Raw genomic sequence first — 15,731 nt, 5'->3', positions numbered from 1 at the left:
AAATGGATATTGTATAAAATTGATTAATCAAGATGAAACCATATATACACATTACTTAGAAATATACAGGGTAATTAGTAGAGTAACTACAAATTTTGAAAACATCTCTAGGAAATGGAAAAAGAAGGTAGCAAAGGTTAATTGTTTTGTTTATTTTTGGTTAATAGCCTAACAATGACTAGTATTACTTTGTTAAAATTAAATTAATATTATATCTTAATAAATAGCAATTCTAGTTCCCAAAATATCACAACCTTTAAATAAATGTATTAAAGAGGTAATTTTTATTAATAATGAGCAAATCCCTGAAATATATGTTGGTATTTTGTGTATTTAAGACATTTGTATAGCTAGAACTAGAATCCTAAATCATGCTGAGTACCTGGAAGTATTAGTAGAGTACTATGTTCTCCATGTAAAAAAATAGATCATTTTAAAAACTCATCCAAACTAATTAGAACAAATAAAAAATTTATCCTAGTTTAATTTCATTTACTAACAGCAAAAAACAAGGCAAAACTTTCTTCAGATACAAGGTAAGGCAATTTGAAAACACAAATGCAAAAAGCACAGTTAGTAAATCTGCTAATGATCCTTAATATTATCTGTTAAGACATTATCATGTAGCTGCTAGAATGTAACCTCAATAGATCAAGTTTCTCATGTAGCTTGTCTTTCTGGAGCCTAGAAGAGAGTTGGTATATAATATGGGAATGAAATATATTTGTTAAATGATTACTGAAACTCAGTAATATTTTGTTTTGAATATCACATCATTTAAGAAGAAAACTAATTGATGAGTTTTTCCTAAAATATAATATATACTTATGCAAAATTAAATAGAATATAACTTTTTCCTCTTGAACCTATGCCTATTGGTAGAACATGCATGAGTCTTTTGGTAGGTATGCTTCTTTGTGAGAAAGATAATGGAAAACATACTCAATTTGCTTATTATTCCTTAGGCCTACTACTACTGTGCCATCATAGAGGATGTGATACTACGCTTTGCTTGGACTATCCAAATCTCAATTACCTCTACAACTTTGTTGCCTCATGCTGGGGACATCATTGCTACTGTCTTTGCTCCTCTCGAGGTTTTCCGGTAAGCAAACCATTGAAAAGTTTATCAAAGATTCTTTCTACCAAAAAGATGCCCAGTACTTACAAATTAGAATTTAATATAACTTATTTTTGAAAAGTTTAAATTTCCAACTTTTCTCAAACTTCTCATCAGCCCCAGAGTTGGAGAATCCTATCTAAAAGACTTAGAGGTTAATTCTTTCTTTTTTTTTTTTTTTTAATTTTTTTTTTCTTTTTTGGTACTGGGGATAGAACTCAAGGCACTTGACCACTGAGTCACATCCCCAGCCTTGTTTTGTATTTTATTTAGAGACAGGATCTCACAGAGTTGCTTAGGACCTCACTTTTTGCTGAGGCTGGCTTTGAACTCGCGATCCTCCTGCCTCAGCCTCCTGAGCCTCTGGGATTACAGGCATGCACCACCACACCTAGCAGAGGTTAATTCTTATAGTTAAAATAATTATTGATGATGATTTAAAGTTTTTTTTTATTCGTTTGAGAGTGATAAATTAAAATTGGGTGTTAAAAAGAAATTTAAATATTTTGGGACTATATTTTGCAATTTGGTAGCCTCAGTTATTCAGACAAACTTTCTCACTTGAAAGCGGCAAAAATGCTGGATAAAAGATTCAATATGGGGGCTGTGGTTGTAGTTTAGTGGTAGAGCGCTTGCCTAGCATGTGTAAGGCACTAGGTTTGATCCTCAGCATCACATAAAATAAATAAATAAAATAAAGGTATTGTGTCCATCTACAACCAAAAAAAATTAAAAAAAAAAAAAAAAGGTTTAGTAAGTCTTCCGAAAGTATCAGTGATCTGCCAAAATAGCACAAAATCTAAGTGAAAATAGGAACCCCAAGATAAACAGAACACTAAAGCTACTTTTGCACTTCTAAAAATTTACTAGATCTGATGGCTTTGGGATTCAGAGTGATTGCCAATTTAAATTTATATATACCTAATAACATATCTTGAAAATATGTAAAATAAAAGTTGAAAATATATAAAGCAGAAGTTGACATTGCTAAAAACTATAGGTAGATGAATTTTAATGGAAGATTTTAATGTATTTCCTTTAATATAGATTAATAAGTAGTTAACATGATTTACATATATAGAACATTGCATCCATAAACTACTACACAAACATTTTTCTAAATGCATATAGGACACTTACCAAAATTAAGCACATATTGTACAATAAAAGAAGTCACAACAGATTTCAGATGATTCAAATCACAGAAAGATAAAATTCCCAAATGTTTAGAAATTTATAACCTGAGGATCAAAGTTGAAATTGTAATGCAAATGTCAGAATATCTTGAATAGAATGAAATTAAAAATATAACAAAAGGAAAATATCAACTGACGTTAAAGCCAGGCTTAGAGGGTGTGTATATTGGAAAAATATATAGTGTAAGAAATTAAAAAAAAAAATACTAAAACAGCAGGTCAAACCCAGAAGAAAATATGAAGAATAGAAATTGATGGAATAAAGAAAAAAAGGCACAAATTATTTAAAAAATCCTAAAGACTTCTTTTTTTAAAAGAGTAAGATGATATTAGAAGCATCTTTATGTCTTAAATTTAAAAATTTAGACAAAAATGGCCAAATTCCTCAAAAAGCATAATTCACCAAAACCAATAAAGAAGAAACAGAGAAGCTGGTAAACTTGAATATATTAAAGAAATAAAATTCTTACTAAAGTACCTCCCACAATAAAAACTCCAGGCTCAGGGAATTCTTCCAAATATTTGAAGGTGAAATATTACCCTTTACTAAGAAGATGCTTCAGAGAAAAAGGACAAAAAAAAAGGTAACACTTTCCAGTTTGTTTTTGTGAAAAAGCATGACTTTATTACTTAAACCTATAAAAATATTCTAAGAAAATATACTAATCTGTCTCAACCACTGTATTGTCTTTGCAATATAGTCTCAAAAGTTCTAATAAAATATTAGGTAATGAATCCAGCATATTAGGTTCATCTAGAAATATAATACTTAACATTCAAAAATTAATATAGTTTACTACTTTAACTGAATAAAGTGGTGGGGGGTGCAGAGAACCTCTCTGTTAAAAATCAGACCTGGCCGGGACTGTGCGACTATCGTCCCAGATACTTGGGAGGCTGAGGTAGGACTTGCACTTAGGAGTTCAAGGTGAGCCTGGGCAATACAATAAGGCTCTGTCTCAAAAAAGAAAAAAGAAAGAAAGAAAGAAATTTTAATCAATATTCAACACCTGTTCATGAAAAAAATATTTTCCACATAAAACACTATGAAATATCCCTTGAGCTTAGGAATGAGGCAGGAATTTACCATCACCATTTCTATTTAACATTTTGCTCTAAGTATGACTGGTATAGTGAGGAAAAAAGTTAATATAAGGATTAGAAAGAAAAAAATAAAACTACTCACTGACATGATTACATATACATAAAGTTCAAACGAGTTTACAAATAAATTATTACATTTTTCCATACCCCTCAATACAAGGAATACATTTGAATAACATTAGAATATATCAATTACCTAGACATAAATCTAATGAAAAATTTATGTGTGTAAAAATTGATAATTTATATGGAATCATAAAGGATCAAGAATAGTCAAAACTATCCTGAAAAGAACAAGATTAAAAATTTATACTCTCAGATACAAACTGATCATGTAACTATAGTGAATAAAATAGTGTACTATGTTGATGAAAGGAAAGTCCACTGAAACAGAACAGGGAATTTAGACGCATACCCATGTATATATTGACACTGCCTGATTTATGTCAAAGATAGCTACATAACATAGGAGAAAGACCTTTTTTAAAAAATGAGTCAACTAACACCTGTAATCCTAGGGAGTCAGGAGGCTGAGGCAGGAGGACCACAAGTTAAGGCTAATCTTGGCAACTTAGTAAGGCCCTAAGCAACATAACAAGACCCTGTCTTAAAATATAAAAAAAGTTTTAAAAGGGCTTGGGGATGTAGCTCAGTGGTAAAGCACCCTGAGTTCAAACCCCAGTCCACCCTCTCAAAAAAATGAGTCAACTGGATATCCATATGGAAAAAAATGAATATTGAATTCTACTGTATACTGTATACAAAATCAAGTTAGCATAGTAGGGTGCTCTAAAGGTAGCTTTCAGTGAATTATATGGTAATTAATAAATTTCATATTTCTAGATATTAATTACGTAAGATTTTCATTTGATGATAATTAAGCTTGCATACTTCTGATTTGCAAACTTTTATATATGTATATTATATAAAATAAAAATGCTTATTTTAAAAAAAGCAGCCAGAAAGATTACCTTTAAAGCAGTGGCAGTAGACTAACAGCTGACTTCTCAACAGCAACAATGAAAGTCAGAAATCATTAAAATGAAATCTTCAGTGTGCAGAAAAGAAAATGAGAACTCTTCACCCACTGAGAATCTTTCACAAATGAAATGATACTAAGATATTCTCAGATAGGTGTATAACATTTCTGAGTCAGGGTGGGCATACACTACCTGATAAAAATGTAATCAAAGCTGGAAACATAAAACTAAAAGCCTGTAAGTTAAAGAATAACTCTGGAATCGGTGTTCTTGTAGCTGTCAGTGTTCTCTCCAGACCATTTTTCCCCTTCCTTCCCTTCTTGACTCTCCCAAATATCTAGGTCTAGGGCCTGAATCCTACATCATGCCACCATCTCTTCCACCCACTTCTTTTTTTCATATGCTACTTTGTAAATTAAATATATATATATATATATATATATATATATATATATTTTAAAGTTTTTTTTAAATTCTTGGTAGTCTTTTTTAAGAAATCATTTGCTTGGTGGATATGTTCAAAGTATGTTATTTGCATGTATGAATATCCACAGTGAAACCCATAATTTTGTATAATTCAAATGCAACAATAAAAAAGAAAATTAAAAAAATGTAAAGAACTCATTTGCTTAATTTTCTGTCACCCATTTAAAACAAAAACAAAACACTTTAGAATCTTCTTACCCCCTCCAACTTTGCCCGTCTATCTGTTCTTCTTTATGACAAAATTCTTCAAGAAATGTCTACATTTCCTGTCTCCACTCCTTCTCTCTCCATTTTTATCATCTGCTATTCAAATATTTGTTCCCAATATTCAAACTATACCATTTTTATTAATAACTGTACTAATGATGATGATGATAGAGCAAACGCTATATGTAGTACCAGTTATGTCTCTGGCACTGTTCTAAGCTCTTTATAATTAATAAGTTATTGAATCCTCACAACAGTTTTATGAAGTAGCTTCCATTATCCCATTTTACCGATGACCCTGAAACATAGGCTAAGAAACTCATCCAAGATCATTATAGCTAGTAAGTGGCAGAACCATGATTTGAATCTAGACAGTCTCCCAGAGTTAAAGCTATTACACTTGTGACAAAAGCCAACTTAACGCAGGAAAGATTTATTTTGGCTCATGGTTCAGAGATTTCTGTCACCTGACTCCATGGTTTCCAGGCCAGAATGTGTGGCAGAACATGGGCAGGTGCATGTGATGGCGCAAAGCTGTTCACCTCCAAGCAGACAGAAGGCAGAAAAAGAGAAGGAAAGCAGCAGGGATCCCAGTATACTCTTAAGAGCAGGCCCACAATGAGGATATTTTTCTCCATGACTTGCTTACTTATATTCAGATTTTTTGCTAGATGCATACAACTCTCCTTCACCAGCCATATGTCACACTTTATGCCCTTTTCCTGCTTTACTTTCCCCAGCTTTTCATCAGTTGATTTTTATATCTGTCTTCACCATAAAATAAGAACAAAGGTTTTATCTATCTCATTCAATGCCTTTTCCTCCCTTCAGTTGGCATTCAGTAAATATTTGTTGGATGAAGTGAAAGAATGAGTAGTCTAAAACTGCTTTCCTTTTGCATAGTCCACTCTTATTTTCCCACCTCTATGCTGTCTTTCTCCATTTCATTTAAATATTCTAGCTCTTAATTCCTTGTTTTGTTTTCATCAGTAAAAACTTGATATTCTGGGAGCTTTACAGATAGTAGTAGTATATTCAACTTTTATAATTAGTGTGTTTGCTCTACCCCATTTTGCTAAGGCGGTTTGTGTGGAACTTTTTCCGCTTGGAAAATGAACATCTAAATAACTGTGGTGAATTTCGTGCTGTGCGAGACATCTCTGTGGCCCCCCTGAACGCAGATGATCAGACACTCCTAGAACAGATGATGGATCAGGATGATGGGGTACGAAACCGCCAGAAGAATCGGTCATGGAAGTACAACCAGAGCATCTCCTTGCGCCGGCCTCGCCTCGCTTCTCAGTATGTATAGCTGCTACTAGTGTAAGGCATTCCTCTATTTTTTAGCATTAGGTAACATTAGACTAAGAAGCTATCAAATTAACAATGGTTAAATGCCTGAATGAAATTACAGGCATTTAACCATTGTTCACCTACAAAAAAAGTAATAGCAGTTTCATATGATCCAACTTACAGAATGTCTTAGCGCATATAGGGCCGGGTTGTGGTTCAGGGGTAGAGCACTTACTGAGTATGCATGAGGCACTGGATTCAATCCCGCACCATATAACAATAAACAAAATAAAGGTGTTGTGTCCATCTACAATTAAAAAATATTTCTTAAAAAAGAGTAAATGTTATTAGTGCACTAATGGACATTACAAGGTACACTGGGGACAAAATTGTTGGGGAAGGATTTACTTGACTCTTCAGTAGTTTTGTATAAAACTTACACAGTTATAAACTGTAGGAATCGTGTCATCTTTATAGCCTTGATTAAATTCCTTAATATTATCTCTCTTCTATAAATTGGGATTAATACAGCCTGTGCTCATACAGTGATTAAGAGGATTAAGTTCATTATCACATGGAAATTACTCCAGTTCCTTCACAGAAAGTCCCCAATAAATATAAGCAATGACTATTTTATCTTATTAAATACCTACAATATTTTTATCAGTCATTGACTTTGTATGTTCCCAAAATAATAAATGTAGGATATATGGTGACTGCATTTGAAGTTTAGAGATAGTGGATAGCACAGTAGACTGAAATGAAGGAGGAGATTTAAGCATGAGCAGCAGTTTGGAGACGGATAAGGAGTGTTTGAATAGGCTAGAGACTCCGTGAAGACTATCAAGGTAGAAATGAGGGGCAGAAAGGAAAACCATGTGACAGAACTATAATGAGAAAATTTTAGTTGACTAGATGAAATATCATCAAAGATCAAAAAGTAAAAGCTTGATCTTGTACATGGGGGAAAATCACATTTTTTTCATAGAAGAAAGGTAAGTAGCACAGCAGGCTGGAAGAAAATGCTGTATATAGTCTAGAGTCTTGTTGAGCTCCTGATTTTGAAAGTCTAATCCTTATTAGTTACCAGCAGAGGGCAATCTGAACATACACTATTTCTGTTTGAAAAACACAGAGACCCTTTGGCAATAAATAATATTCAATTTCAGGTGTTTAGTGGGAAAACGTTGAGAATTTAGGTTGCAACCAAGGAAAGACATTTAGATTGGAATAGGTTTTGTGTGATGGAGAGAGAGAAGGAAATCTAAAATAAGATCTTAGTTCTGACTTTATGACTCATGCAACCTTTAGCACATCCTTAACCTTTTGAATTAAATTTCCCCTTCTGTCAAGTAGGAATATTAACTGTTATTTCCCCAGTTGCTACTTGACTTCATGGACTCTTAAGAAATTCCAGAATACTTTAATGTTACCTAATCCCATTTTTCAGCCAGTTTAGGAATCCCTTCTGTATAAAATGAATAGATGATCATTTTATGCTGATTGAAAATCAACAGTGTTAATGAACTGTATAATAATCTGAGGGACCTGGTTTTATTGTTGGATAATTATAGCAGTGGATAGATTATATTGGGTTGAAATGTATGTCCTTATGATTAAACTATGACTTCATCAGTTTGATTCTCATTGATTGGGCTCTCTCACATGAGTCTCCTCCCTCTTCTGCATCAGGCTTTGCCAACTATTTGAAGACAAACAACTATCATGCCTTTCCTTAGGTCTTGTCTTCTGCTAGCCAGCTCCTAATTTTTCAGGCATACTTCAAATGGTATTCTTTCTTTCATCCTGATTTATTTGTTTATGCTTTATTGATTTTTACATCTATTTTCTCACCTGATATGCATACTGAACATAGGGTAAAAGGGATATTAAGTGAAATAGTTATTTTTATTCCTTCTTTAGAGATATGGAAAGGGGCACTCAAAAGAGTTTAATGTCATAAATCAAAGTCAGTGCTCAAACTCAGATGGTCCTATTCAAATTTCTTCTCTGTTAAACATGTCCTGCTATTGTTCTTATTACATTCCTCTTAGTGTTTTTCTAATAATGCCAGAAATTGAGCATATAACTTCAGGAATAGACCATCTTGTGCAATAGATGGTACCTGTTATTATTATATATATTAATGGTGGTGAGATTAGAAATGTACCTAACATTGTGAGTGTGTGTGTTTATAATGTAGTAATGAACTAAATGCTTTTCTTTCCCTTTCTTACCACCAGATCCAAGGCTCGTGACACTAAGGTATTGATAGAAGACACAGATGATGAAGCTAACACTTGAATTCTCTGAAGTCTAGATTAACATCCTTGGTTTTCCTACTCTACAATTCTTTCCTCGACCAACGCAACCTCTAGTACCTTTTTCCAGCTGAAAACAGGAGAAAACACGTAACACATTTTCCGAGCTCTTCCAGATCGGATCCTATGGACTCCAAACAAGCTCACTGTGTTTCTTTTCTTTTCTTCTGGTTTAATTTTAATTTTCTATTTTTAAAACAAATATTTACTTCATTTTGCCAATCAGAGGACGTTTTAAGGAACAAAAACATTGTACCTTATGGATTGTTTACAATCACAAGGACACAGATACCTATCAGGAAGAACAGGCACTGCAAGGACCTTCTGATGGGATGGTACTGAGATAGCTTGGCTTCTGCTTGGCCCGGTTTTGACTGGTTGAAACCGGACATTGTTTTTTAAATTTTTTGTCAGTTTATGTGGAGAATCTTTTTCCTTTCCTTCATACCCAGCGCAAAGGCACTGGCTGCACTTGCAGGGAAAGTGCAACTTGGAGCAGTACCTTCATTCATGAAGCTACTTTTTAATTTGATGTAACTTTTCTTATTTGGGAAGGGTTGCTGGGTGGGTGGGAAATATGATGTATTTGTTACATATAGTTTTCTCATTATTTATGAAATTAACCATAAAAGAATGCTATAACTCCTGTGCAATGAAAATGATAACAGTGAAAGAAGATGGGGGAAACTAATGTGGATGACATTTATGAGGGTCAGTCCCACATACCTCTTTAGGGAGACAACTTGCACCAGTTTGACTTTTTTTTTTCTTTTCAATTTAAGCCAAAGTTTTATTACTAAATTTTTAAGTTGCTGCTGCTGTAGAGTATCTCTCATAACAAGGCATGTATTTCACACACTTTTACCCCACTGATTGAAATTTATTACATAAGAGAATCTGATACTTTTTCGTTTAGGAATATTTACTCATATTCCAACCATAACAACTGAAGTTACACTTTATTATGCTTCAGCATGTAGGGTGATTGTAGTGTAATCCTTACTAACTCTGGAAAGCAGGGCTATTTTACTCCCTTTTTAGACAGTTTTTCCTCTGGTCTCACCCATTTAAGCCAGAGTCTGATCAAATTAAAAGTCCAATAATGGGATATTTTTGAGCATGTGAAACAAATTATCCTTCCTCCTTCATATTACATTTATACAGAAGAACTTGGCAGCCATTTCTCCCAGCAGTGTTAATGCAGGAATTTCATGCCCTCCCATGATAGAAACCTGCTTTTAAATTTTTGAGGGCCTAAAACTAGTCAGACATAAAACATATATTTCTTAGAAATTTCAGTCTATGATAGTCTATATGCAGTGCCCATTTTCACTTTTTTGTCCCATTTATTCCCTTTCTTCCCAAATAAGCCCTGAAACTATAAGACATTTTACTTTCTTGAATATAATTAGCATTAAATCTATCATCTCAGGCCTGGTGAGGAGTGTAGCTCAGTGGTAGAATGTCTGCCTAGCATGTACAGGACCCTGGGGCTCAGTCTGCAGCCTGGCAAAAATAGTTAAAAATAGCATTTCATTATCTAACAAAATTAACATAAATACCAGGAAAAAGTAAAGTGTGTTTTAATTACCCCTCCAAGACGCAGGTGAAGATTACAGAGTCACCATCTGTAGACTCGTTAACTTGAACTTACTTCTGTCATTTTCAGCTTCATTTAAGTCAAAGGAACAAATAAGTAGGAAGGCAGCTGTTGTCACTTGCTTTGTCTTAAAAACAAATGGCTACTGCCCTTTAGTTCACCCCTTTTGTCACCAGCTCTTCTTGTGTGCATCATAAATCTTTACTCAACCCTTGTCATAATTCCAGTAGATTACATTAAAGTCACTGTTATTACCAAAATTATTCTAATTAACTGACAGTTTCTTTTAAAAGGAGTTTCTTCCATCTTTATTCTGACAACTCTCCAAAATTATTTCCCTTTGTTCCCTTTCTGAATCAAGATTTTTTTTCTGGAAAAAAAAAAATCATACAATTTTGTGGCCTCTATTGCTTTTTTTTGTTTGTTTTGCCAAGTATGCCCCTTGTCCCAAAACTGAAGAGAAAGTGCTTATTTTAAAAAAAAAAAAAAAAAAAAATTAAATAAATTGAATCCTTGATAATAATCAGTGGTACCAATTTAATGATCCTTGTTGGATTAAAGACTGCATTTTTCTATTTAGGATTTTTTCCCCTGATTATTCTGGGTTTTGTACTTTAAAACTATGAGGGAGATATCACTGGTCTGTCAAGCAATAGCAGTAATTATCCTGAGGATATAGAGAAAGTCCAGTGACCAGTCATCTCTTATACAAATAAAATTGGTGATATTAATGTGTATCCAGAGCCATTTGAATTGTCAGCTTCATTCTCTATTAGTAAATTTAGATGATGTCACACACACAATCTTACACTTAGCTTCTGGTATTTCAACCCCCCATGTTTCTACTTCAGTGTATCCTATGGCCGTTTCGGTCTTTCTCCAACTCTTATGATTCTAGGCTCTCATCCACATTACTTCTTAATATAAAATACAATAATAGAATGTATTCTCTGCTGCATTTGTCCTACTGGCGTAGTCTACTCAAAAATAGGTGTATGTAACTTTCAGCTTATCATGACAGATGCTCAAATATGTATTTAAACACACAGCTCCACATTCCTTTTAAAGCTGTAAATAGAAAAAAGGAATTTTCCTCATCAAGAGACTTTGGAAGACAAAGTATATATTTAAATTTTTTCCTTCAAAAAAGTCTATATTCATTTTTCTCTCCTCAGTTGTATATGCCTAAGCAGTGTGAATGCTCTGTCCTACCTAAAATTTTACTGGAGACTCCTGTACACTGAAACTCTCAATGGCTTTCTTAAAAATAACTGTCACAGAGTCATTTTACAGTCTAACCAAAGGTGAAAGAAACTCGATCTGATTTTAGGTTTAAAATTCTAGTTTTATTTTTGAGAGCCACTCAATTTTTAATATCAGTTAAAATCCTACCCCAGAAGAATGAAAAGGAAGGTGTTTAATAAAAAATTAAAATTCATTTTTTATTTTATGATAATATGGAAAGCATTGATGTACATAGAGAAATGGAAAAACAGAAAAGTGGTTTATTTGTTATGCACAAATGAGTGCCTATATTTAAGACTGCCCATACCATTATAACAAATAATTGGCAATTTCATATCATATAGACAATAAAATGGTCAAAGATTAAGTCATCATTAATCATGATGGTCATTTTTAATTTGGAAAGAAGTTGAAACCCTACTGCAATCTTCTTTTCCAGTACTTTGTTGTTAGACTCCTTAAGTGAACTGCGTAAGTTCAGATTCAGAAGCAAGGGTGTAGGAGGAGAATGCCAGTAGAGACCAGTATAAACCCTTAAGGAAGGAGAATGGGGATCCACAATTCCTAAATATACTAGACATGAGATTTCTACTATTTAACTGAGCTCTTACTATGGCAATTTGTTGATACATTGTATCTTTGCACCATGGTTTGACTGAAGTACATTCACAACTAGAGAAAACAATTCATCCATTTCTGAAGTGATAAACTAAGGCAAGATAAGAATAGAATAAAGTCACCTGGTACTGAGTCAAACAGTCAGCAGATTACTCCTCTTCAACTAAAGGGCTGTTGTTAAATTAATTTTGGAAATAACAAAATACAAGAGGATATTGGCCCTTGGCAGCAGAAGCAGGGTGGCGTAGGAGGTACGTGAGCTTAGTATGCAGGTGTTAATCTCCATCCCTCACCAATAGTTGTTATGCTGCCCAGAAAGAGCTGCCTTTACTCTCCTATCATTATTTTCCATTACTTTGCATTATTCACGAAATTGTTCTTTATCCCCACGTGAAATTTTCTAAGCAGGTAACTAGAACATTTTCTTATTCTAAAGAAAAGAATTCAGAAAATAACCCTATCCATAGTGTTATTTTATTCAGAAACTTGGGATTCTTGGAAATGATTACCACTATATTTGATAAACAGGTTTCAGGTTATTGTTATTTTAACAGTTTGCATAAAAGGTGCCTAATTTTCAAGAAATAAGTACTTCTTACTATAAACAACATATTGAATTTTTTAAATTAAAATAGCTTCTTAGGTTAAAGCAAAATCATGTTGAATCCATGGCTCTCTCAACTACAAAAATCACCATACTTTTCTCAAATCTAATAAGAAACCAGTACATTACAGATAATATCTAAAGTGACCAGGTGAAATAGAAGTTTTGGTAGGACTTTTGAAAAAGGTAAAGAAAAATAAATTATATCAGCTTAGTTTTTTTTTTCCTCATTGATATAAATTTTTTTTTTCGCTCGTCATTTTAAAGTTTTCTTAATTACTTATACATACACTTCTGCATTTCAAATGTCAGTCTTGATACTAAATCTTAAAAGCTCCTGACTTTCTGTATTGTATTTCAAGTCTTTTTGTTAGGGCAATGGTGATATGGGTTAGAGTTAATTGTATTATAGCATAAGAATTGTCTGCTGTTCAGTGTTACGGATCAACAGTTTCTAACCAGCATTAACCACACACCAGTCAACAAATATGAAAAAGTAAAAGCATCTCATTAGGTTTGGAAAAGCTTAAGTTAAGCAACATAGGATCTTGCCTGGGAATGGGAAAGAACCTGCTGATTGGTATGGCTCCTGAAACCTTTCTTTTACCGACTGTCAAAACTCTGGCACTGAGTTGCCCCTCAGAAACAATCTTTCAGAACAATATTTCTTACTTAGGGTGGAAGAGGAAGCATGAGGGACAAGAGTTTTCCCTGAAGGGGGGAAAATCGTTATGCTAATTTTCCTCTGAAGTGTGTTTCCTTGTAGCAAAACTTTGGCCTATTTATTATTAAATCAATGCTACCTTCAGTTTTTTTGTACGGTGCCATCAACCGAAGGACAATCAAATAACCTATTGTCTGCCTTGGATTCAGTATGTCTGCTAGCTACACAGTTTCACCTTGTGTACCTTCAAAACAGTTATGTTACTTGCCTTCTATTCCCTTTTCTCTGTAACATGGCAAATCAGAGGACAGACTGCAGCACTACTAGATAGATGTGGACTTCTAAGAGAGAGCAAGGATTCCACCTCACTGTCCCTTGATTGTTACCTCAGATCCCTGCCTGCATTTCCCTGATTGTCTGTAGCAACACCAGCATGGTGGGAACAAGGAGAAATTGTGGGAAATCACTGAAGAGTAATTATTCATGACATTTATTGCTCCAAACTGTGCGGTAAAATTGTGAGCCACTCAGTTCATTTACTACAAAACTAAGCTTTATCAGATTGTAAAGATTAATTTCTTGCCATTTTCTGCATTAGCACAGAAGCTTGTATCAATGAAGAGTATTTAGGAGAGGAACGGGGTGGGAAAATGTATTTTTCTTTTCAGACCCTCTCCCTCTGTTTCCTTCACATACCCAACCTCCTCCACGCTGTGTTGGTAAATGATACTATGAAACCCTGAACTACCCTTGTCAAAGTAACTATGGATTGTGATTAGTCCTCTGTGGGTGCTTCTTTCTTTCTCTCTTTTTTCTCCCTTGCTTTCTTTCTTACTCTCCACTCTAGTAAATGGAAAAGGTGACGTCAAAGAACTGATGCTTGCTTGGACCATGATGTATCTGTGACTGTGCTCTTAGCTGTCTCCTTTTTCCTTCTTATATGGGTAGAATTCTTAAGACGTGGATTTCCCTTCTTGATAAGTAGGTTAAATGCACAATGTGGTACTGTTTTATAGTTTCTAGATGGTTGTATAAAGCAAAAGTTAATGTGGTTATGTGTTTTTAAAAGAAAATAAGTGATTGGTTACAAAACTTTGTCCTTTTTTCATTATTACAAGCTCTCTGTTTTCCAATAGTTTGCTGACTCCTTTGTCACTAGTGAATGGTTTGTCTTACTGTGGTTTTCTCTCTGGGAGTCTCTCTCTCTTTTTTTTTTTTTTTTTTTTGGTACCAGGGATTGAACTCAGGAGCACTTGACCACCGAGCCACATCCCCAGCCCCATTTTGTATTTTATTAGAGACAGGGTCTCACTGAGTTGCTTAGTGCCTCACTTTTGCTGAGGCTGCTTTGAACTCACGATCCTCCTGCCTCAGCCTCCCAAACCTTTGGGATTACAGGCATGTGCCATGATGCCTGGCCTGAGAGTCTTAAATTCTTGAACTTGGTTCCCCTTGGGACTTACTAGCATATAAGTTTAGGGAAAACAGACTACCATGGTGAAATTTTTTTTAAAATTATTTTACTAAATTAAAAAATAATTTTAAAGGGCCTTTTACATGAGATATGACTCTAAAGCAATGAGATTAATCCAACAAATTTGGTGGGGGTTTTTTTTAGTAACTCACAAAACAAAGAATCTCAAGTATTAGGTGAAATGATATGTTTAATTACATCTTGGAAAGCTGGACACTTGTCACAACATTTCTGTGCCCTATGTGGGAGCATAGCATTTTCTGCTGAATTCCTCAACTAATTAGTACTTCCAAGATCTGTCTAGAAAAAAATTATAAAATTACCTGGCCATAAGATGAATATTCCAAAAATTGAAAAGAGTAAAGTAATTTATTAAGTAAAGCATTAAAGCCTTTTCAGGAGCCTGGTGCAGTGGCACACAAAGCAGAAGGATCACAAGTTCAAGGCCAGCCTGGGCAAGTTTGCAAGACCCTGTCTCAAAAGAATTAGAGGGCTGGGGATGTAGCTCATGAAAAAACACCCCTGGTTTCAGTCCCCAGTGCAGGGGCGGGGGGTACTTTTTATTTTATTTTAATACCAGAAGCTCTGTTTTTCCTATATTTCTACGTAGGCTGAACAATAATGTAATTAATATGGAGATTCCAAGCCAAAGTCAAGATAGGCTATGAATATGAATCACTTGATACTGAACACTCTTTCTACAGTTTGATAACATACTCAACACTGAATGCCTGTAGTCTTACATTTTCCAAATAGATAGCATTGAAGTTTCATGGGGATTAATGAACCACTGAGTTTCTTTATGAAGAAACAAATACT

General features: G+C 34.1%; 1 protein-coding gene across 1 annotated transcript in view; it reads left to right on the top strand.

Moving 5' to 3' along the window:
• Xpr1 (xenotropic and polytropic retrovirus receptor 1) overlaps positions 1-14,573 on the top strand; it is a 180,352-nt gene extending 165,779 nt beyond the window's left edge. The window contains exons 13-15 of the mRNA XM_027934953.3: positions 966-1,105; positions 6,174-6,395; positions 8,630-14,573. Coding sequence (XP_027790754.1) covers positions 966-1,105; positions 6,174-6,395; positions 8,630-8,690 — 423 coding nt within the window. The 3' untranslated portion in view covers positions 8,691-14,573. The remainder of the gene's footprint in view (positions 1-965; positions 1,106-6,173; positions 6,396-8,629) is intronic.
• The last annotated feature ends 1,158 nt before the right edge of the window (positions 14,574-15,731 follow it).

Source organism: Marmota flaviventris, chromosome 12 (assembly GCF_047511675.1).
Source record: "Marmota flaviventris isolate mMarFla1 chromosome 12, mMarFla1.hap1, whole genome shotgun sequence".
NCBI classification, from domain to species: domain Eukaryota; kingdom Metazoa; phylum Chordata; class Mammalia; order Rodentia; family Sciuridae; genus Marmota; species Marmota flaviventris.
The sequence above is the reverse complement of the archived record's forward strand: the minus strand, read 5'-3'. Positions and strand labels throughout refer to the sequence as shown.